Source organism: Lupinus angustifolius, chromosome LG07, assembly GCF_001865875.1.
Source record: "Lupinus angustifolius cultivar Tanjil chromosome LG07, LupAngTanjil_v1.0, whole genome shotgun sequence".
Taxonomy (NCBI): domain Eukaryota; kingdom Viridiplantae; phylum Streptophyta; class Magnoliopsida; order Fabales; family Fabaceae; genus Lupinus; species Lupinus angustifolius.
In genome coordinates, this window is record NC_032015.1 from 8,544,892 (window position 1) to 8,569,915 (window position 25,024).

Sequence of the window (25,024 nt, forward strand, 5' to 3'; positions counted from 1 at the left end):
AATTTTGTTAGATAATTAAAAATGACATATAATCTTTATTAATTATTTTATATTTAGTTATTTATTAATTTATAATTATTAGTTAGAATAATTAACATGTGGTTTGGATAACTAAATAAATTAATTATAGTAATTTGGTGAACTTATTATTAATTCGGTAAAATTATTAGTAATTTGGTAAAATTATTAGTTATTTTATAATAATTTATTTTTTATATATTTAATTTACTAAAATTATTAATAATTATAAATAATTAATAATTTATGATTTTTTATTTTTTATAATTAATTTATAATAATATTAATTATTTTAGTATAATATAATTGATGTTTGTTTCTTTTTTTCCTGATTTTGGAATTGTTTACTTTACTCTATGGTTTCTAGAGTTTGCCTTGAATATTTTGGGAGGTTGTTTATAAGGTCAAAGCCTTCTTTTTCGGTTGTGTCAAATCTTCTTTTTTGTCTACTAATTACTTTGGCTTGGTTGGGTTTTTATTGTCGAGGTGACACTTTTTTGTCATTCCTTGAGTTTTCTTTAATCTAATATTGCCTCATTTGGGAAATTCTTAATTACCATTTGCGAGAGTTTTGTTCTAGAGCTTAAATCAATAAAAGTGTTCCCTTTGGAAAAACAAAGTCTCACAATTGAGATGGAACCATGTATAGTTGAACAGTTGCGGTCAATAGACAACAAAATTACGTTCCACCATTTGTCCTCTAAGTTATTATTCTCAATCATGGTAAGTAGCATTTCTCTCCCATTTTCATTATATATAATTAATTTCCATTAGTTAATTAAAAAATATATCTAAAACAAATGAATTTTAATATCATTTTCTATTATTTGTCAACAAATCAATATATTATATTTATTGCTATTTTTTATTATTTATCATTATTATATATTCCATTAAAAAAGGCAAGAATATATTTATACCAAATCTCTGTATTATATAAAGAGAGTAAATGATAGTCAGAAATATTGTTACAATTTAAAGTTATGATAATTAGTAAAAGGCATGAAAATTGCATACTATGATTTGTGAAAAATGATCGAGCATAGTAGACAAAACATTATAAGGGCGTTCCTTTATTTATTTTTCTAATTTTAATATACAAAATAAGTTTAAATTAATGTTGACTTTATTAAGCATGATGGTAAGAGTTTGATTCATGTGGTATATATGAAAATATATGGTTAATATAAGCAAATTTCACTTCAACGATCTTTAAAGTTTAAAGAGATTAGTCTTCGACAACTAATCAGAAGATACTCCTAACTTGACTTATAAAGAATGAATAGCATGACTTAATTATATACATTTTTTATATAGAAAGTATGACCTAATATATAAGGCTTCCATCTACCTTACTCATATATTAATTAAAATAATTATGTGTCAGCTTATATGCATAATGTCAGCATTCTATCATTTTATACTTTTGTACTGTTTAAATTAAGTATTATTAAAATTGAATCAATTTGCATACATATTCAAGATTCTACTAAGAAATACTAAATAATTAATATTATTGCCTATGTTAAAATGTAACATTAAAAGATATGAAACATAGCAAGTACAATTAAACCTAACTCACGCACAGTTGTAACTACTAGCTACTTTAGACATAGTTGCTCACAATTTGTGGGGTTGTATTCTTGCCACCATTAATGATAATTAGGCTCAATTATTGTTTCCAAATTTTCTTGAACTTATGTTTAAGTGGTATTATCAAGATTAATATACGCAAAGTACTGTGATTTTTACTCTTGTTTTTGTCCACTTTTGGTTTTTGAATTCGGATGCACTGGTGGACATTAAAAGAGTTGGGAAGAGCACCAATTACTAAATAAAACATCCAATTGAAAAAGATAAGGAATGATATGTATCATTTTCAATACTTTACGTGTTAGTGGATTTAAGATGAAACAAAATGATAAATAAAAAGGTATATTTTCTGAGAAACTAAGATCTTATTTTCCTTCATATCTAAGTCTAGTAAATATTAAAAAAATAGGAGAGCTTTACTCCCTTAAATAAATCTTTTCACCTAAGCCTTATATAAAAGATAAAAAAAACTTCACGTTCTTTTAAATTGTTAGTCTAAAATTTAACTAGAACATATAAAAAATTCCCTCAGAATAAAAAATTCCCTGAATAAAAAATTTCTGGTCAAAAAGGCATCTAACACATAAAGAAGAAAATGTTATTAAATATTGTAAAATCTTCTAAAAAAGGAATTCCATGTATATAATAGTTATGTATTTGGAAATAGGCATTAAATATCAACTTTTCAATTGAGATTTTTCTAAAAGTTGTTACAAGGGAATATTATGTTATACATGTGTGCTATTTCAAAAAATTACCTGATCGGATAAAAGTTCAATAATATAAATACACCCCTGCTCTTGACATATATATATACATCCCTCTACTTTTCTTGTTTCTCCACTTGAATAATTGGAGTGACACATATAATACCTTGTTTGTTATCACTATTTCCTAGAGTATATAACCCTTTCTAAGATATATATCTAGTGGTTTTCTCTACGAGATCTCCCACACAAAGAAAAAACTAGAAGGACTTGGAAAAATATAGACAAAATGACTTTTGAGAAAGTCACTTTCACTGTTCTTGTTGTAGATGATAATGATACTTCTCTTACCATTGTTGCCAATATGCTCAGCTCATGGGATTACAAAGGTAAGTGTGTGTTTATTCAATTATTTAACTTTTTTGTTTGTTTTGATTTCCATTGGGATTTTATAGATTAAGACCTCCCACATTGTTCATAAATACAAATATGGAATTTGATGTTTGATTCCTCCCCCTTTAGCAATAGTAGTGGTGGTGTTGTTGTTTAAAAAGTGGAAATACCAATTTTTGTCATTGAATTTTAAGTTCACTAAATTGAGATTGGTTTGCTTATCATTTATTTATTTTTTAAAATTTAAAAAAGGGCGTGTCAGGCCCAAGCTTTAGTACAACGCTTATGCCACACGTGAGAGGCCTAATAGCAAGCTACTGTGATGGACTTCCCTTTAAAAAAGTAATTTAATATCGTGTGGGCCATTGACCCATATATCAGATATTAAACTGATAAGAACAAATACTACACTTGATCTTAGCCAAAAGGCTGAGTGGTTGCTGCTCATTTTAGGTATACAAATTAGTTCAGTTAGAAAGCAAAAATTATTTTTACTAAAATAAGGTGGTTTTAGAAATCATATATAGAACTTGGTTATTCGCTTTTGGTACAAATATACCATTCTTCAAAATAGTTGTCAAAGAAAAAAGGCATGTGTATCAACAAAAGAGTGTCTCATTATTTGAAAAGAATTGGGATATCAAATGTGATACCACATTTTTCAACAATGATTCCATAGTTTTTTGATTTTTTTTGGTAGGTTGTACATAATAGGTAGGGATGGGTCATGGACAATAATCCCTTATCATCTGTAAGCTTGAAAAGAATAGAGGATAATTTGAAATATAAGGTTGATAGGAAAAATAAAATAATAAAGAAAAAAATGAATATATTACACATACTGTAATTACAATTGTGGTCAAACTAAGGAGTCAATAACTATTATTCTGAAAATTTATCTTAAATACAATATTTGTAGTTTTTTCTATATCATATGGATGTAGAAAATATATGACATAATTTCATCAATGGATTAGTGACTTGCCCTTTAATATTACGAGAAAAATATATTTCATGGAGAGAACATGTTTCTCAATTTTAAACATGCTCAATTATTAATGATATTTTTCATTCTATTTGGATATGAATTTTAGTTCTCACTGCCAACAGCTCCGATAATGCTTTGAAGACTCTTCGTGAATTTGAAGGTTTTTTCGATCTTGTTATTACAAGAGTTCATATGTCAGGAATGAATGGTTATGAGTTTCAACAACGTGTTAAAGAGGAATTCCATATACCTGTAATAAGTGAGTACTAACCTGGAATATTGAACCATCTTTCCTTATTATTTTTATTAGCATATATACTTTATATAATATTATTAAAATTTATTTTCTTCCATTGCAGCCTTTTACTTATTTCAAACTTCTTATTTATTTTATTGACATTTCCTCTGTTGCGGTTTGCATTCAAACATTACTCATTTTTGTTTGTTATTTAAGTTATCTTTTCATTGTGTTTTTATAATAATTGTTCTTCATTTTCATTGTGTTTTTATAATAATTGTTTTCATTTTTATTATTTTTCAACAGAAACGTTTTTTTTAATTTTTTTTAAATAATTCTTGAAGTTTTTTTCCACAAAGGACTCTTAACATGGTATTGAAATTTTATTAATTTTTGATTTTAATAATTGGAGTTATTTTAATTATTTGAGATAATTATTAAATTTGGCTCGAACCGGTTTAACCTTTCTCCATTTTCTATTAATTAAATATTTGTTTAATAATAATGTTTTTAATTTTATATTATAAAATTATTAAATAATATTAGTTTTTATTATAAAGTTTTAAATGTAATTTGAGTTAACTACTCCAACTAGTGATACAGCATATTCTTTGACTCAGTCAATAACCAAATATTAATAACACTCATTTGATATTAAATAATAGTTTGACACAAGGTGTGTTGATCTTGTACTTGTTAGAAATATGTTGCATCATTATTCAAACAACATAATTAAATCTAGCGTTTGAATTAAACTTCTCTCTTGTGTTTTGTGTTTCATGAAGTGATGTCTACAGATAGTATGAAGAAAGAAGTGATGACCAAGTCAGAAGAAAACGAAGCAGCACTTTGTCTTTTGAAACCCATTTGTGCTGATGACTTAAAAGAGATAAGAAAGTATGCATTGGCTGCAAGAAAAGGGAAAGTAGTGATTGAAAATGAATCAAACAGTAGTGAAGGAGAGTCATCACAAGCTGAGAAAAGTAGCATTGAAGATGTTAAGCCTTGTGCACCATCAACAATGACTCATGGGACCAAGAGAAAGAAAAGGTATACCAAGACAAAGAGTAGTGGAATGTTTAATGAAAACCAAGGTGCAGAAAACCGTAGGGTTCAGAAGAAACCAAAGATAGTTTGGACAACACAACTTCACAATCTGTTTATGACGGCCATAAAACAACTTGGATATGATAGTAAGTAATTAATATGATGCAAACTTTTACTTTAAAGATTTAATACATTTAGCTTGATCTTTTATTTATAGACAATGAAATAATTTTTGATGTGCTTTTTACTAATTCAGAGGCTGTACCAAAGAAGATTCTTGAGGTCATGAATGTACCATACTTGACAAGAGGAAATATTGCCAGTCACTTACAGGTTTGATTCTTAATCTATTCAAAATCTTTTGACAATTTCATAATATCCATAACATAGATATGTTATACCAAATCACGTGCTAAATTCATTCCCATCCAATCATGCATAATGAAATAAAAATAATATTAAATGTTTAAAAATTTTAATCGGCTTGGACAACATAACTTTGTTGAGTTATATCTTATTTTTTTTCGTAAACCTAATTTCTTCATGTGAAAGCCAACGTTTTCAAGCATAGCTTTTGAATCTCCTTAAACTTGACACAACCTTCCCAAGTCTTATGTTTGTCTCCACTCTGATATGTTTGTTCTTGCCCATCTCCGATATGTATCTCTATTCATATATCATCTATTTCACATTATCCCACAATTCCAAAATGTTGTGCCTAATCCCCAATATCCAATTAGTTTTTTTTCTCATATGTTTTTCTATTTAGCTTTTCTTGATCCCATGTCTCCAATCAGTTCCACTTGCCCCAACCAGAAAGAGTTTGGCTCTCTTGCAACCTAACTTTACACGGATCTAGATGGATCTCAGATTTGTTACAAGCTAAAAAGCTTGAGGGTAGGGATTTTTTTTGGTACAATCAAAATAAGAATAAAGAAAACAAATTAAAACAAAGGACTAAGATCCATCTGCAGCTCTTGAGGGTCGGGATTAATTATGTTTTCTTATTCCATAATCCTAATTAAACCTAATTTCTTCACCGTAATTTTTATTTTAAAAGGTAAGGCATAATGGAGGTATAATTTCAATTTTTTATCAGCAAATGTTAGTATTTGTTATGGATGAGACTCAAACTTTCAACCTCATTCACTCCACCCCTTCTCCTTAAACATCAAACTGCCTTATAACACCCCTTTTTATTTTTTTTAATCTGCTATTGGTGAAACTCAAACTCACAATCTTCTTTACTCCATTTCTTAAACCCATCAACTTAACAATAAGACCACTTTATCGCTCCTGCTTGGAATCCCACTTGATTAGATCTCATCAACTTTATGGTTTTCTCTTGGATTTTCTTTAGCAATTCTGTTAGTTTTGCCTACAAATGCACCAGTAATAAGAATCTATAGATGATCTAAATACATCTTGATGTATGTGATACATTGGACTTAAGTACACAATTTTTCTTCCAGTGATATTATTTTGCCTTTACTGTATGTCAAATGATCCTTAATTTCGATGTTGATTCATACCTCCTCCATTCTCCTGTACATTAATTTAATTTATTTACAATCTTTGTTATAAGATAATAGATATCTTAAAATTTGCAAGTTCTAATTCTATGTATGCAAATGATATCTACAGAAGTATCGCATTTTCCTGAGAAACATTGCGGAGAGAGGACTAGTTGAAGGTTTATCTGGCAAGATCCTAAAATCAAATTTTGCATCTGGACTAACATTATCCGTGATCAAAGATATCCAAACAAGAAGTGAGAAACTGCGTGTTCCTGTGCAGCAATATCTTCAAAATATGGCTCATCAAGCAGAAAATAGAAGCACATCCAATGCTTCTGTACCTTTCAACCAAGGCCAAATAAGTCCTCTTAATCTACCAGTTCAAAGAAATGCCTATCTTACTACAGAACATGGAAGAGACCAATTTTCTTTTCCAATGTACAAAGGCCCGATCCATCAAAATCAGCAAGCTTTTAATGGTTATAATTCCTTGAATCCAGGTATACATGGACAATCAAGCTTTGGAAACAATATCGTTAATACTGGTCCCAATGAAATGCAACAAAAAATGTTGGGAAGCAATGCAAACCCAAACCCAGTTTACAATTCTGGTCCTAGTAATTTCCCATTATATGGAATAGGACATGGCTTGATGACTTCAACTAGTGGCCTTACAAGAAGTTTATCCCAAAACTATGGTTCATCATTTGGAAATCAAAGCTTCCAATATGGTCTAGGAAATGGGAACATGGCATCTTTGAGCAACTCTAATGTTCCTTGGAACAAGTCCAATTGTTATCCTCCTAGAAACAACTCATATGGAATTCAACAAAATGGTGGATCAGAAATGGTTGGGACTGGGGTCAAAGGAGGGTTTAATGTTGGTGCAAAGAACTATAGATCAGGCTTAGTCATGAATGAGACTAAAAGTGGAAATATGCATATGGCTAGGGCAGTGCCACCCTTGGGAAATAACAACAATAGCTTTGGATTAGTCAATGGAACTCAAAATGCAAATATGCATGTTGCACCCTTAGGGCATAACAATATTAGCATTGACATGGTCAATAGTACTCAACATGCAAATGGTGTAGGAAATGAGCATCACTATAATGGTAGTTCAATCACTGAAGGTGATGTCAGCAGGCTAGAAGATGATATTTCTGAACTTTTCATGATGGTACATAACACGGACCTTCTTAATGAGGTACAAGACACAAGCTACTGAAAAATCTATATTATCTAATATCATGACACAATTAATTAAAGTTAAATTTTGTTGTTTAATCTTGTTTTTTTGTTGTTGTCTGAAATCAGAAAGAAGAGACCCATGATGTCAGTGAATCTTTGAACTCTCACTTTTCTAGCTCCTCTACCGTTCTGCAGCCACCGGAGCAGGTACCTTTGTTGTATCAGTTTTGATTTTTGAACATCCTATATAATATTGTCATGTATGTTTAGACCAATTATTCACTTATTCTCTATGATCTTTTATAAACATGCATGTCAGAAAATACGGTAAAAAAAACTGATCATCCTACTGTACAAAGTATAAGGTTGAGGTTCAAAGGAGAAGAATGAATATTCAAATAACAAAATTGTATTCATATTATATTAGTATGAAAACTAATATGATAAAAAATATATAATATTAATCTCTAATTCTTCATCACACAAGCCATGTTTTGTTTTAAACATTTAGTTATGTTTTTGCCTTGCTCTGACCATAAATATTTCATTCAAAATGTTCATTCAGCCTCAAAGAGCCACAAATGTGATTGTTACACCAACTGAAAGCAGCATAACTCAGAAAAACGAGTCCACATCAAACATTGACAAAAATCCTAATCAGGCAAGTCTAACTAATTAAAATTGTTTTTTTATTATAGAACTCATCTATCTAGACAACTTGGATATATAATAATTACTAGAGCCTATATTTCTCTAATGGGTTTAAAATAGAAATTAAAGTATTTAAGTTTAATTTTCACACACATAACCCGATTTTTGTGATATGCTACAGGACAGTGACTTATTTATGGACTGGGACTCCCTTGATAGATTCTGGTTGAACAGTGTTTCTTCAGAAAATAACACAACTATTGAGCAGGCAAGTCACTTTACTAAAAGTTGGTCCTCATGTTAATGACATGAAACTGTAAACACTTCTAATAAGGGATTTTTACTTTGATATTAATGCAGGATTGGGATATGAGTCTAATCGAAGCATTCTGTGATGCCGGGAAAAAAGTAGAGGGAAAATGAGAAAGGTTGCTTCAAGTATATTGTGATCTGTAGAAGAGACTCTTGAAACTATAAGAGGATATATGAAGGTTTCAATAATTATATATTGCTCGGACTAAGAGGATATATACTGGATTTTAGGAATATAGTTTACTTGTAGTTTATTTTAACATGTGAACTATACATGTTAGGAAGGGCAATGACCAACCTAAAAGGAATTAGTTTCTTATTCGAAATATGAGAATATATATCTAGTAGTACACAAAATTAAGACATATATGTAAAAATTGTTTATTCCTTAAATACATGCATTTCTTTAACTTTTAAGGTAATTTTCCTACCATCAAACATATTATTTGTCACTAGAGGCAGGGTGGCCCATGTATACTATTCATGGTCGCTAACTTTTGTTGTTGTTGCTGTTATATATGATTATAATTTATCGCCTTCTCTTTATTTGAACTTTTATATTTCTTAAAGATGTAGTTATAAAATGGTGAAAAATCTCTTGCTAAAACCACCTTTTTTATATTTACTTGCACTTTCATATTAGTAATTTCTTAAATCTGCACCGGTCACCGAATCAATTAGGCCAAGGTATTGAATTAGTAGGTCACTAATTAAACCAATTGGTAACTAAATAAATTATAAATTGATTAAATTAGACACAATATATATTAGTATGTAATTAAACATAATATAAGATGATACACACATTTCCAAACACAAGAAAGGCAGTAATAATGGCATAAAAGTTTAAAAACAAAACCTAAAAGATGATATTTCATATTCATACAAACTAAAGATTTAAACACTTGTAATCTTACCTTTCGCTCTCTTGTAATCTCCTTCTCCTTTTCTAATAAAATTGTGGGTGTGTGGTCACCCTTGCCTTAAAAAATATATATATATTATAGTGTTGGTCACATGAATATCATATGCATTCATCTTTTAATATTGATCATTTGAAAATAACTAATGATTTATATTAATTGTTCTCATTTATCACAATAATAATTGTTCTCATATGAGTTGTAACACCCCAGTTTTGACATGTGACCTCCTAGACTCATGAATAAACTGAGCATGTAATCGATAACACTTCAGTCCTGACATGCGACTTCCCCGATCCATGAATACACTGAGTGTGCCACCCACCCGCTTAAATACTCCTGCAATATTTTTTTCTCCACAAAGGTGAGCCTCCCGCGACTCGAACTCATGCCATCATGGACAAATAATCATTATTCACATGAGTCACTACTATTAAGTTACCGCTTCAACCTTAGAAGGATCCACTGTGTTAGGTATCAGTGACAGAATACACCTAGAATGGAGGTTGAATAGGTGAGCCGAAGCTCAAGTTCCACTTTTGGTTTTTACACACTTGCTGAAAAATGCCCAGTTAATCGATTAACCAGTGGGCTTAATCGATTATCTCATAACAGAAACAGAATGATCAGAACAACAACTTGCACAGCTATTAACCAACACACAAGCAGATATACAACATATATTTTTATGCAATATTAAGCATGCAAAATATCAGTTTCAAACTCGAATTAAAACATCTTGAAATGTAAAAGAGAAAAGGATAGAAAAGATTGCGCAAGGATTTTATCTTGGTTCGTTTTGCTGTCTACTGCAAAACTACATCCAGTCCTCCCCTCTGATCTCGGAGATTTTCCTTCTAGACTATAGAACACAATGTACGTTACATACACGCTTCCAATTACAAGACTCGAACGCTCCTTTCTTGGAACCCAAAGAACTTCGTCACCCTTGGTTTGACCTTTCCTAAAATCGCCTCCAAGAAAACCTTTCTTACCGCGATTCTGCCCCAACCAAGGTATCGCTCTTTATCCCAGGACCTCCAAGTCTTTGTGTGAAGAACACCTTACCTAACCCCAGCTAGGATTTTCCCAATCCTTAAATAACAATGCTTTGAGTTATAAATGAGTACTTAATACTCAAATATTACAATAAAGATCAAAGACTAAAACCTAAGCAAGAACTCACAAGACTTCCTAGTCTAATATGAATGTACATGCATGAGGTTTCTGAAAATATGCAATCATAAAAAACTATATCTTTTTCTTTTCAAGAAACACAAGAACGATGCAAGAAAGCTTTTCAAAGAACATCAAATTCCATATCATATATTTCTAGATGATGTCTCATTTTAGTGGATTAATTACTTTATTAAGTCTTGTGAGACTCACACCTAGGTTTACCTAACCTAGACTCAATATATATGGCAAGCATCTTAGACTTCTAAAAAGATAATAAAGAATTATAACCTAAGTCTAATAAGTCACCACTTGAGCCCTCGACATGTTGATTGTTGAGACATCTTCAAGCTTTAACTAACTCTTTGTCTTCATCAAAACATAGGCAAAACATTGCTAATGCAATCCTTGACACTTTGCACTTTCAATCTCCCCCTTTTTGATGATGACAAACACCACATCAAATAATACGTTACATTTGATGAATTAGCTTGACGATGTTGTACATTTGCATAATGATTGTGAATTCAAAGTTGAAGCGCTTTGCTCTCCCCTTAGGTAAGCAATGATTAATAATACGAAGCTATTATGACAACCTGCAAATAACATCAAACACAACAAGCAACCTTTCTCCCCCTTTTGATATTATCAAAAGATATGAATATTCAATTCTAGTCAAAAGTAAGAAGAGATATAGCAATTTATTTTGAAAAACTGTAGTTATTAGCATATGCAATAACCAGTTTGAGAAGCTTAAACAAATGCACTGATTTCTGACTCTAAAACTGAATATAGACAGATTTTGTATGACATATCCATTATGTAAACAGTTTAGACATGGAATGATTAAACATATATGTATGCCACTTGTTAGCACTTGTTAGGCTATTTTCATTTTAAAGCAAATTTCAATCATTCAAATATAATGCACAATTAAGACATGTTCAAGATTCATGCAAAAGCATATTCTATTTAACATAATTAGTAAGGCTTAACATAGTTACAAAATGCTATGATATCACATGTTATGAATTGAGTGAAATAATAACATATACTATTTAGTTCAAGTGTACTCAATATCAAGAATTAATTTTGTAACCTTGTTAATAGACTTACCTTACTTACTCTTTGGTGATAGGTCAAGATTACCACTTGTTTGATGAAAAGTTTGATGATATGATCAATGTTGTGTATTTGACATTCAAAGTGCGTTGCTCCCCCTTACATCGTTCTTCCCTTTATCTTCTCCCACTTTATTACTTAAAGAAGTACTCTTGGTAGGTAACATAATACAAAAGCTCATTTAACGACCTTTCTCAATAACTTTTCTTCTTAATAACCTTGATCTACTCACCAACCTTGTGTCTAGAATATCTTTTGTTGATTTATCCTTTGATGCTCAAATGTCCTTTGGGACACCTACAAACACAATTTACTTGTCTCTTTCGGGTACCCAAGTTATTTTGGGTCCCTTCTTGTTAGTAACTAAGGGATCTTTCCCCTTCTTTACCCAAACATATTTGCCACTTGGCACACCAAATTTTCTAATAAAGCATGTAGTGCAGGTGTGACCATGTATACCACAATAAAAAAAAGTAGGTATGTTATTATTTGACTTCTTATGCATATGAACTACTGTATTTCTATATGGTCTTTTCTTAGGTTCAGGTTTATATCCAATTCCAGATCGGTTACCAATGTTTCTTGTATTAGCAAGCAATGTGTTAAGGTTTTCTTGACTATATGTTAGCTTTGAAAGTTTTTGTTTCAAAACAGAATTTTCAGCATTTAAACTCTCACAAGTATCACATATAGAGGGTTGACATAATTTAGTAGTACAACAATCACATGAGGCACATGCATAGATAAGATCAAAAGTTTCATTTTCAAGTTTAAGTTCATCTAATTCCTTTTGCATTTCAATTATTTTCTTTGCATGCAATACTTGTATATGAGACTACTTAATTTTTTGTTTCCAAGAAGTTTGAATTACCCCCAAAATAACTATAACTCGTAATATAAGCTATGATTAGTTTAAATCTGTTTTGATTTTGGTCCTGGTTAAAAATTGGTCAATTTTTTTTTATAATAAATCTTTTTTATAGAAAGGGTAACTACGCAAGTGTCCAAATTTAAACCTAGGTGTTCACATATTATTGTATCAAAGCTTTACCAACTGAATTGTTTTTAGGGATAAAGTCCTTATAAACTACTTTAAGAAAATATATTAAGCAATCACATAAATGATCAAAGATTGAAAAACAACACTAGGCAAACTGTTGGAGGCAGAAAAGCTAGAAGAAAAGAAGATGATTTTAGAGTGAGCAAGAGTTGAAAGAATCTGGTTCAGAATTTTATTCACTTGTGTAACTAACATAATTACAACATTGCCTTTTATAGTAAGCAATTACTAACTAACCAAATTGACTTTCTATTTAAAGTACATGATTTAAAGCTCTTTAACACTTCCTCTTAATTCATGTACCTATTGCAAACAAACAACATTCAACAATTTTCTTAAACTTCTAAACCTTTCCACCCTTAGTGACTTAGTCATTATGTCTGCAACTTGGGCTTTTGTTTTGCAGTATTTTAAGGCGATCTTTCCTTTACCAACTTGGTCTCTTAGAAAGTGGTATTTTCTCTCTATGTACTTGCTTCTTCCATGTGCTACTGGATTCTTTGCAAGGTTGATAGCTGACTTATTATACACATACAACTCCACTGTTCCATCAAAACCAATCTTCCATTCTTTAAGCAGTGAAATCAACCACATTGCTTGGCATGCTGCATTGCAACAAGCAAGTGAGAAGAACAACATAAAGAATAAGTGAGAGAGTTGATATCCACCATAATGTGAGACTTGTTTCCCTAGTGAGAGACTAGAGAAAGTTTGTATTTTATCCTTCTTGGGTGAGATAGGGCGTTATCCTCATAGAGTGAGAGGGATAAAAATATTGGGACCTTAGTCTATATATTGGAGACATTTCTCGACTAAGTTTCATGATTGTTTACTTCTCAATTTGAGGAGATTTTTCCATGTTAAAATATCCGGTGTCATTTTTCTATTATTTTTCTCCATTTATTTTATCCACTTATCACTTTCATAAGTACCCATTTTGTATCATACAAATGAGAGAAATTGATTCTGAATTTTCCAACAATTGTATCAGATCTCTAAGGGTTCATTTGGGGAGCTTAGCATGTATAATCCAATATGAAAGGAGTCACTAACCTCGTATTTGATAGAAGCATGTTCAAATTGATAACTGACAACTATTCCTTATGATGGAAGAACACTTATACTCCAAGGATATTTATGAACCCATTTCTTACAAAGGTAAGGCAGAAGGTAAGCATAACAAAGATTGAGAGCTTTCGAATAAAAAAGCTCTTGCAATGATTCATAACTACATTAATATAAGTTTATTTGAGAATGTGTCCATATTGTCGCGCCACGATTTTTGTCTACACGATCTCTTTCAGAGTCGCCACTACGTTTTTTGCGATTTAAGGAAGGTATTAGCATCATGTCCGCCCATTATAAAACGGTACCACTAATTGCATGAATTAAATTTACCCTTTATTTCATTCAAAAAATATTATACACAAATATTTATTTTTTTATAATTAGATCTAACAAGATTTAATCTTGCTCTTACGTATCCCTATATGTAAGAGAATCAATATCACATAGTTCTATTTTTTTTAAGGTTAACTATGCGTTTTGTTTAATTTGTTTATAAAAAATATTTAACTATTGTTTTCATCCATTTATTCGTAGAAATTGCGGCAGCAATGTTCGTGTCCGCAGTAGAACTTAACATGATAAGATAGACTTTTTACTAATTATCATTTCATCTTTTTAATGGATGAGGCAAATACTCGTGTCCGCACCTTACTTATCTTAAAAAGGTAAGTTTTTATTGATTACTAGTTCGTTTATTTTAAAAGAATGAAGCAGTAATGTTCGACCGCACCAAACACATCTTAAATAGGAGAAGTTTTATTAGTTAACTTACCCTTATCTATTTTTAAGGGAATGAAACAACAATGCTCTTATCCTTACCTCATTCATTTTAAAGAGATAAGTTGTTTATTGATTACTGAATAATCTACTTTAAGTGAGTGTGACATCACAAAAATGATAACTATTTGCTTATTAAATTTATGTATATAGATTTTATATGAGGTTCATCTTTATGATAAAAGAAGTTAATTGAATAAATGAACACAAAAAACTAACAGTCCGAATAAGGCTTAGCATTTTTTAGGTGTTGTCACTGTTTAAAATACACTTAGGTACCTATACGGTAATACTCTCCACAATATAAAAGTTAATTAAATGAGGCTAACAATAAAGGTAAAATAAATATTGAGGTGTAGTGTTTTTGTTATCTAACTGATAGTGCTATTGTTTAAGTTCTGAGTAAAAGTTGGTTAGTGTAAAAAATGTGACAAACAGCAAAAAGATTATAGAAATGTAATATATTTTAATTTATATTATTAAAATATATTTATCACTTATCTTTTACTATTAGTGATTATAATTTTTATTGATACAAAAAATGATTTGTTATCATTCTAATGAATACAAAAATGCAAATGAAATAGGATGTATACCTGTTTGTAGGATTGACAATGAACCGAACCAACTTGGTGTTCGTTCGAAACTCGATTCGTTGTTTAGTTGGACTGAAAATTGAGTTTGTTAAATAAACGAGCTAAACTTAAGTTAGATATAGTTTAACTCATTAGCTCAATATGTATATTTATATTTATATATATAAGTATATATATATATAAAATATATGTTTTTATATATATAAATTAATTTTTATGTTTATGATAATTCATACATTATTTTTTTATATTTATTATTATTATATATAAACAATATTACATTTTATATATATAAAAAACTTATTGCATTCTTTTTTTTAAAAATGAATAAATTATTTGAGTTGTCCAAATGAACCAATTCAAACTAAGTCAAACAGTTTGCAAAATTTAAGCGAGTCTTACTCGAGTTAAAAAAAATAACTCGTATCAAACTTGAGTCGAGTTTCAAGCTGAACTAATCCTTATGAAACTGAGCTCTGGTTCGACTCAGTTCGACTTGTTTCCAACTCTACCTATTTGTTATAAAATTCTTTGCAAAACTACACATGATATAAGGAGAGGATAATCAACATAGTCAACAAAGCTTATAGATAGGTGGGATTTAATGCTCTAGTCAAAGTGGTCAATGAACCAAGACGGGGTTGCACATGTCCAAGACTAGGATTAAAAGTTCGATTTGATTTTTATTGCAATTTAGTGACCGAACTAAATATGAAGACATGGTTTGGGTCACCTCATTTAACCGCAAACTTTATTGCAAGAACCAAACTGAAGTTCTTATGATCTGTTTGGTTCGGTTCAGTTCCACGGTTTTCATGGTTTTGCTTTTTGTAAATTTTTTGCATCAATTAAAAGATCAAAATGTATAAAAAGATACATTGTTTGTCCATAATATAAAAAATAATATCATTTGTTATCATTAAAAATTTGAAACTCGTAATTGTTTGTTGGTAACATATATAACAATTATATAATTTATGAAGAAAAAAGCAAATGACCACATATACCATAGTACAATTCATAATTAGTAACATATATATATCTATTAGTAACATATGTAACAATACAATTCACTATTAGTAATATATATAATAATTTAGTAATATATATCTATACTATATATAAAGTCAAAACTTGAAATAACTTTCATCATAGTGTAATTTTCATTTCCTATTTTGCCCTTCACATTATTTAATTTGTACAAAAAAACTATATAATCATAAGAAACCACCACCAATACATTAGTTAACCACATATCTCACCTTAAATTAAACATTATCATAAACACAAAAAATATAATATAAAGTACACCGAACACAACAAATACATTCTAATTCAAAAAAAATGAAATAAAATTGAATATATAGTATCACACAATATTCGTCGGCAGACACAAAGTGCCTGTACACACTAGTATATATAAATTAGTAACATATATAATATTTACAATTAGTAACATATATAATGTTACAATTTACAATTTAGTAAAGTTTTAGCATATAAAACATTAACATAAGAGAATAATGTATATCGTGATGTGAGGAGAGAAGTTATCTCCTCACACTCATTCATTAATAGACACTTGTATTACTTTACTTTTTGTTTTCTTATTTATTTTTAAAATATGTAAAAAATAATCATGTGTCATTGCCTGGTGTAAGGAGAGAAATTATCTCCTCACTCTAGGAGGTACTTCACTCTCTTAACATAATAACAATTTAGTAACATGTATATATAACACTACAATTCACACAAAAATGATAATTTAAGCCAAAAAATTGGTTGAAAAGTTCAAAACAAAAATACAACATTATATCTATTCCTTAACTTCTAAAACCATAATCAGAACCGAACATAAATTATTTCTGAAAAAATAACTGAACCGAATAATGAAACTGAACTGAACCATATTTTGTGGCTTGATTTGATTTGGTTCCACCAGTTTCACAATTTAAACTGTAATAGCTTATTGAATAGTTTTTTTGGTGCTATTTTTGGCTTATTTTCAGTTTTTTTCAAGGGGTGAGAGTTTAGTGTGAGACTACCCTATTTATAATAAAAAAGCAAGTGTTATTTTGTGAAATGCAAATTTCTGAATTTTTTTTTTTAAAATGTATTAATGATGAATTAAAATAAAAAAGTTTAATTTATATACTGCCTTAATTAGAAAATTTTGACTGCCATGTTTTTAGATCTCCAAATACCTTAGAAAATGCTTTTATAATTCTAAACAAATGCAATATTTTTTTTGAGTAAAAAATTAATTGTAATACCCTTTAGTGATTAAAAAATAGTTGACCCTTAAAAAAATATAGTAGTAGGTGAAAAACATTTGTTGGGTAGAAACATCATAACGACTCCAAAAAAATCTTGAAGTTGTTGCATTACCTTTAAGTAGGTAACAAATAATCATTTGATTTTCATAAAATCGCAAACGATATTTTAAATTCAATTTTTATTTTAATTTAATTTAGGAAAATGAAAATTAATGGAAATTTGACATGTGTATTTTTCTTTCCAGAAATGGAATCTTTTCATCATTAAGTCACTTAAAACTTGTTTAAAAACCAAAAACGAAAATAAGATAATATTTGATTATTATTGAACCAATAATTATCCATTAAGCATTTTTTGAAACATATTTATTATTATTTTTTTGAAAAATTATTCTGAGCCGGATAAAATTGAGTGTTCACATTCTCATAAACAAATTCTGATGAGTTGTTGCCTAAACTTGAATTTATGGTGAAAAAAATTGCTGAAATAAAACATATTTTATCAAAAGGCTAGTGAAACTTGAATAGAAAGATGACCAACATGATAGAATACTTAAATTCATTGGAGGATGTTGTCAATTAATGATAAATATAGATCAATTAATTGATAAATATAGATCAATTAATTGATAAATATAGAGATGATGATACTTGGTAATTTGTATGCACTTCTGTTAACCAGTTTATTGCGTGAAAATTATGATACAGTGGTGATCATACATTCTATTGAATGAATAATCTAAAAGGAAAGAATGAAGTACACCTTCTATTCTCAAGCAAAATTTGAGGAGAGACAAGGAAAAAGTAAAAGTTGTGGAAGGAATGTTAATTATTATAAGTTTGTTTGATATGGTATCTAATAAATTAGATCATCTTTATTCTTCACCTCAGTTAAATAGTCTCTGCTCCGAAGCGTGGTATCCATGTAACCATGAGTGACCACCATGTTATGCATGCAATTGTCTGTAATATCAACAAAAATTGATCACATCAGTAAGGAATTTGCTTACCCACCTTAAGTTACGTTTATGAGCTAAAATCTCACTATCAACATGACGATTTTACTACTAATAATTTATATGTATGTTTATTAAATGTTTAAAGAGTCCTGAGACCTACTATGACCTTATTGACCCCTTAGATCTAATTTTCCTTAACATTTACCCGATAAGAAATTATATTAATATTTAATTAATTATCATTAGATTATTAAAATTTATTTGTTAGTTTATTAGCGTTTAATATTATTTAATTAATTCATTTTAAGTAATATTATTGAAGTTTTAATATTTTATTTTTATCAATCAGTTATTATGTATTAATTACTATTTTTTATTATCCGTTTATTATTTATTTAATTAATTTTATTTAATTTTTTATTTTTTATTTTTTATTAACTGAAATATATGTAGGTATTACTATTATTTACCTTTAAAAATTATCACATATTACTTATTTATTGATTAATCATGTATTATTATTAACTTAATACCTTTTGTTAACTAACCATTTATTTTATTTCTCTCTATATTATATATATATGAAACTAATATAAGCCTTGATGATTGACTTGTTGCATCTCATTCTTTGTGCTCTTTATAAAAAAATATTTGTTAATTTGTTATTACTGAATATATTATTTAATTAATTCATTTTTAAGTACTATTATTGAAGTATTAATATTTTATTATATATTAAGTTAATATTTATTTCTTAACTAGAATTTAATTATTCTTATTTAATATTCAATATTTATTTATTTTTTATTAACTGTAATATATTTAACTAATAAAATTTTAAAAAAAAGTATCACACATTACTTATTTATTGAGCAATCGTCCGGTCAATTATTATTAATCTAATACCATTATTAAGCATCTTTTATTTTATTTCTATCTAAATATTATAGATATGAAACTAATATAAGCCTTGAGGATGGACGTGATGCATCTCATTCTTTGTTCTATCTTTATTAAAATTTATTTGTTACTTTATTATTACTGAATATAATATTTAATTTATTCATTTATTATATTCTTATTGAAATATTATTTTTTTATTTTTATTAACTGCATATTATATATTAATCTTATAGTTTAATTATTTAATATTTATTTATATTTTATTAACTGTAATATATTTAAGTATTACTTATTTATGTACCAACAAAATATGTTTTTTTCTCCTTAACTTGATATGATGCATCCCATTCTTTGTGTTATCTCTATTTTATTATTAAATTCTTATTTCTAAGTATTTAATTGTTTTATTACATCTGATCCTATTTATGAAGACTCATTTTTATCCGGCTCATAAAAAGTCCAAAATCCATTTTTACTATCAAATAATTTCTCAAAAAATAAGTATATGTATTTTGAAAATAAAAAAGTAAAATAAAAGGGATAGGTTTCTAGAAACCTATGTCATTTTCTATAAAAAAAAATTAAAAGTAGAAAAAGAAATAAAAATAAAGAATTAGGTTTCTAAAGACATACCATTTTCTCCAAAAACTAATTAATAAAGTGATTTTTATTTTTGCATTTTTTATTTTCGAAGGGTAGTAAAAAATAATTAAATAAATGAAGGGTAGTAAAAAATAATTTTATTGAGTTTTATAATTAGTTTGAAATTTATAGAAAGTAAATAAATAAAAGATCCATGGAATATTCTTAAAAGCTTCTTTTAATTTTTAGAAAAAATAGGTAAGAGTCAAATGAGTTCTAAGTTGATCAGAATCCCTGAAAAAGAGGATCAATTTATCTAATTAATAATCAGTTAGCTTAATTTTAGCTTAATTTTAGGTTAGGTTAGCGTTTTTCTATAAATAGAGGGTATGTGTTACTAATATCATTGGCAATTTCGACAAAATTTATGGTCCGTCCACCCACACTTATTCTACAGACATAATATAAAAAATATGTTCATTCACCCTAAAATATTCGCTCAACATTCCCTATTCGTCCATGGACATTTTAAACTGGCAAAATTGGTGCATCGCATGCATTATTGAACATCAAATATAGAGATGTATACATGTATTTTGTCAGTTATAAGAAGTTGTGTTTCATTTCTTTTATGAATTTGTATATCGAAAAGTTTATTATTATATATATACATTTGTATTTTGTATATTATATATATATATGTACTATTTCTTTTGTATTTTGTATGTAAATTGTGTACTTCATATATTATTTGTTATATATGTATTTGTATTTTGAATGTATTGTTTTATTTGTATAAATGTTTATTATGATAAATATATTTGTATATTTGTGTTTTGCATTCTATTGTTTATGCAATAATCATAGTAGTTTGATATGCAATAAGCCAGAATTCGTATTTAACCACACTCATTCAACAAGGCTCGTGTATTGAATGTTGTTAAATATAAGGCAAAAGAAAATTCACAACACATGGTAAAACAAACACCATTAAATGTGATAGGTAGATATACATTTAATAACGCTTGCTTCACTAAGCATTGTTAGATGTACTGAGTGTAGCTAAATGTACATCGCTCACTGAAGTGAACGTTGTTGTTTCTCACACATTCAACAAAGCCTGCTTCAATGAGTTTGCTAAAAGTCACACATTTAACAATGTTTGCTTGAATGTCATTGTTAAAAGTCATACATTCACACATTTAACAATGTTTGTTTCAGTAATTAAATGTCATACATCCATATATTCAACAATACAATGTTTGCTTCAGTGGTCACTGTTAAAAGTTATACATTCATACATTCAACAACATTTGCTTCAGTGGTCACTGTTAAAAGTTATACATTCAACAACATTTGCTTCAGTGAGTGTTGTTCAAAGTTACAAATTCAACAACACTTTCTTCAATGAGCGTTGTTAAAAGTCATACGTTCACATATTCAATAACAATTGTTTTAGTGGGTGCGGTTAAAAGTCATACATTCAACAATTCTTGTTTTAGTGAGCGATATTAAAAGTCATTCAAACAATACTTATTTTAGTGAGTGTGAATCTTTGCAGATTTAAAAACAAAATCTCACACACAATAATACACATATCATTCAGTTTTCTATTTCTCTCATTCTTCTTCTCCTCCACGAGTTACTCTTCTTTCTCTTTTGTTTTTTGATTTTCTCTTTAAGTAATTTATCAGTTTTTGGTTCACTCTTCAAGCATAAGGTAAAATATTGTCTTATTTTAGCTCATTTATTTCTCTTCTATTTGATTTGCTCTTAAGTGCTTATTTCATAATATAGGAACTTGTCAATGTTGAATTTGGGTGGAGAGATATCACCAACCATTGATGATTTACCAAACTAGCAATCTTTGTATAATTTCTTGGATTTGGTAATTATTTTTGTAGCCTTATTATGTGTGTAAATTTTGATTTGATTATTATTATGTTGAATCTGAACTATGTTTTTTGTCATTGACAAGAAACCCATTTATTTCTTTAGTTAAGGGAGACAAAAAATTCATGGATTAGCGTCTACATCTTCATCATCTTTGTTCCTTTCATTGGTGCGTATAATCTTTTGGATTAACGAATATGAAATAAGGGAAACAAGTTCATGCAATGGTTTATTAATTGGGGATTCAGAATGATGTTTCTATTGTGAAATAGGTATGTATGTCATGTGTTTGATAAAATGTCCGATAAAGATGTTGCCTAATTTAGCGGTGCTCACTTGAGTGAGCGCAATAGAAAATGGATATTTAATTGTGCTCGCTTTAGTGAGCGCTGTTGAATGTCCACTTTCTACAACACTTGCTTGAGTGAATGATGTAGAAAGTGGACTTCAACATCACTTAAACAACACTTCAAAAATGTTATTGAATATAACACTATATTCTACTATTGTGATTTCAATCTTCAAACTCTACTTTCTTTACTAAAATGTTATTTTGGTAAAAGTATAAGTAATTTAAATTTTCTAAAATATATAATTCAAAGAGAGATATGAAAAAAAAATAAAAAATAGTTATTGTGGTGCTATATTGGTGAAAAATAGATCTAAGTATACTCACATCTTTCTTGAATTAAGTTGTTAAAATGTGATAAGAGCCATGAAAAGAAAGTTTCTTGATGAATCAAGAAGTTAATAAAAGAAAGCTTAAAGAAAGAAGAATGAGAAACAAAGATTGATAATATTCTCATTGAATGAATTGAATTGATTGAATAAGAAGTTAATCAATATGACTTATTTATAAAAGAGAAAAGAATGAAAAGAAAGCTTGGAAAACAAGTAACTAACATAAACCTAACTTGCTAATTCATAACTTTCTAACCAACTATCATCTTCCAAAATAACTTATCATATATCTTTAATAAGAGTCCATTAATATAATTGTAATAGTTTAAGGGTCAATTGAATAATTAAAAGTTTAGATTACAATTTACATTGCATGTGGCTAATTTTAAAAAAGCTTAATACATTTTTTCTAAATTTAATTATTGTCATAGATGTATATGATTCAATTAAAATCTTTGGATCCTAAGTCCTAACAATACAAAGAGGAAGTATTCGGAATATACTCCTCCACCTCACGCATATTGATGAAGTAGGCCCAATTGCCATTCGATAAAGGGCAAGGACTCTCATTCACGGTGCCACTTCAAAAGGACACTGGTTTTGATCGGGATGCATGGTCCGTGTCTGTCGTTTGTTTCAAACACTTCTTATTGTTATATTATGACACGTTTCGAGTTACTATTATTGTACATCCCTATCTCCTTCAAAAAGGGTTGTGCTCCTAATATTTTGTCATGTACCTCATATAACCAATGGCCAATAAAATATCGTCACACAAGTTTTAATTTGTCCTATTTGAACTTTTCCCTTTTTGTTTGATAATGCAATGTACATAATTGAATAGGTATGTTATGACATTTGAGTACGTAAGGTAAGGTAATGAGCAAGGGTGTGTGTTGGAGATTCGTTTCGCAAAATTGAGAGGAGACAAAGTTAATTTTATATAAACACAATTTTGATTTAGAAAACGTTTGTACTAGCAAATTTCTATAAATATTTTACTCGGTAATACTGGTAAAATGAATATACCAATAATATTAATTAAAATGACTTTATGTGTCACAACTAAATAAACATTGTAGAAAATCAAGAAGTTTAAGTCAGATAAGTATGAAGTCCTTGAATTGATCATTAAATTCCTATGAATGTAAACAAAACATTAATGAAAGAGATCACCATTTAGTTGTCTTTACCCCCAAGAAATTAAGAATGAAAGAATATTAAAAAAACATGGCAGTGTTAAAACATAAAATATAGGTAAGTAAAGATGTTGATTTAAATGAAATGGAGCATATTTTAGGGGAGTTTGCCATTAGTTGAGAATACCCAAAACTTGATGAGGGTGTCAATGATAGTCTTTTTTTATCCCACCATATGGTGTCTGGGTATGAGATTTTGGATTCGGGTCGGATAAACATAAACTTAATCCTATCCATCCCATAATCAACCTTAATTTGTTCATACAAATTTAAATTAAGTAATAAATTTTTATAAAATATAAATTATGTTATCCATTAGTTATTTATTAATAATCATCTAGGTCATTTGTATCAAATTTGAACGTAAATATATAATAACTTCAATTTTCATATATTTGATATATATATATATATATATATTAGATTATTTTTTATGCATATAATTAATTATTAAACAATCTTGATTTATTTCAAATGTAGGTTTAACTAAATTTACTTTATATAAAAATTATTAGCAATATAAAAAATAACATAATTTAACTCCGTGTAAATAGGTGAACTCATATAATACAAGAAAAGTTATTTATAATTTAACCAATTGTTAAAATACTGATTAAAGATGCAACAAAAATAAATTTTCAAATCTCGATAGATTCATATATTTTGATACTCTAACAATTCAACTAGCATATTACACCGCTATTCACTAGTAATAGCAACTACTTTCCGATGATTAAAAAGATTATTACTTTTGTAAAATTAAATAATAAGGCAAATTTACTTGAATGGTTTTTGAATATTTATAAGAGTCATGTAGTTTTAGGATACTCGACAATAAATTAACTGATTCACTTTTTTTTCTTTCATTTCTCCTACCTAAATTGGCAATGGGGTGGGAGTGTTATTTTTTTCATTTCCCTACCCTAAATCGGTAATGGGGAGGGAGTTTTATTTTTTTCTCCACCCTAAATCAACAATGAGGAAAGTATTATGTCTATTTTTTTTCTCCACTCCCCCTAAATCGGTAATGGGGGAGAGAGTTTTATGTTTATTTTGCCAACCCTAACAATATATATAGAGGTACGATCCTCATTTCCTTTACATGAATTTTTTTTTACTCTTCTCAACGGATACAACCCACATTTCCTTTACTT

General features: G+C 28.5%; 1 protein-coding gene and 1 long non-coding RNA gene across 2 annotated transcripts; both read left to right on the forward strand.

Moving 5' to 3' along the window:
- On the forward strand, window positions 2,608-8,847 carry LOC109352896 (putative two-component response regulator ARR21). The gene is made up of 6 exons (XM_019595079.1): window positions 2,608-2,707; window positions 3,806-3,958; window positions 4,723-5,130; window positions 5,241-5,317; window positions 6,629-7,899; window positions 8,258-8,847. Exons 1-5 carry the CDS (start codon window positions 2,608-2,610, stop codon window positions 7,727-7,729), a joined length of 1,839 nt encoding a protein of 612 aa, XP_019450624.1. The 3' UTR covers window positions 7,730-7,899; window positions 8,258-8,847.
- LOC109353107 lies at window positions 9,906-21,155 on the forward strand. Its single transcript, XR_002108430.1, has 3 exons — window positions 9,906-10,015; window positions 17,343-17,353; window positions 21,145-21,155. It is a non-coding gene; the product is annotated as an uncharacterized LOC109353107 (long non-coding RNA).

Bases quoted from the DNA above. Each gene is read 5' to 3' on its own strand.
- LOC109352896 (XM_019595079.1), top strand. From the start codon at position 2,608: ATGACTTTTGAGAAAGTCACTTTCACTGTTCTTGTTGTAGATGATAAT. The intron at 2,708-3,805 runs GTAAGTGTGTGT...TATGAATTTTAG, and splicing joins CAGCTCATGGGATTACAAAG to TTCTCACTGCCAACAGCTCC. The intron at 5,131-5,240 runs GTAAGTAATTAA...TTACTAATTCAG, and splicing joins AAAACAACTTGGATATGATA to AGGCTGTACCAAAGAAGATT.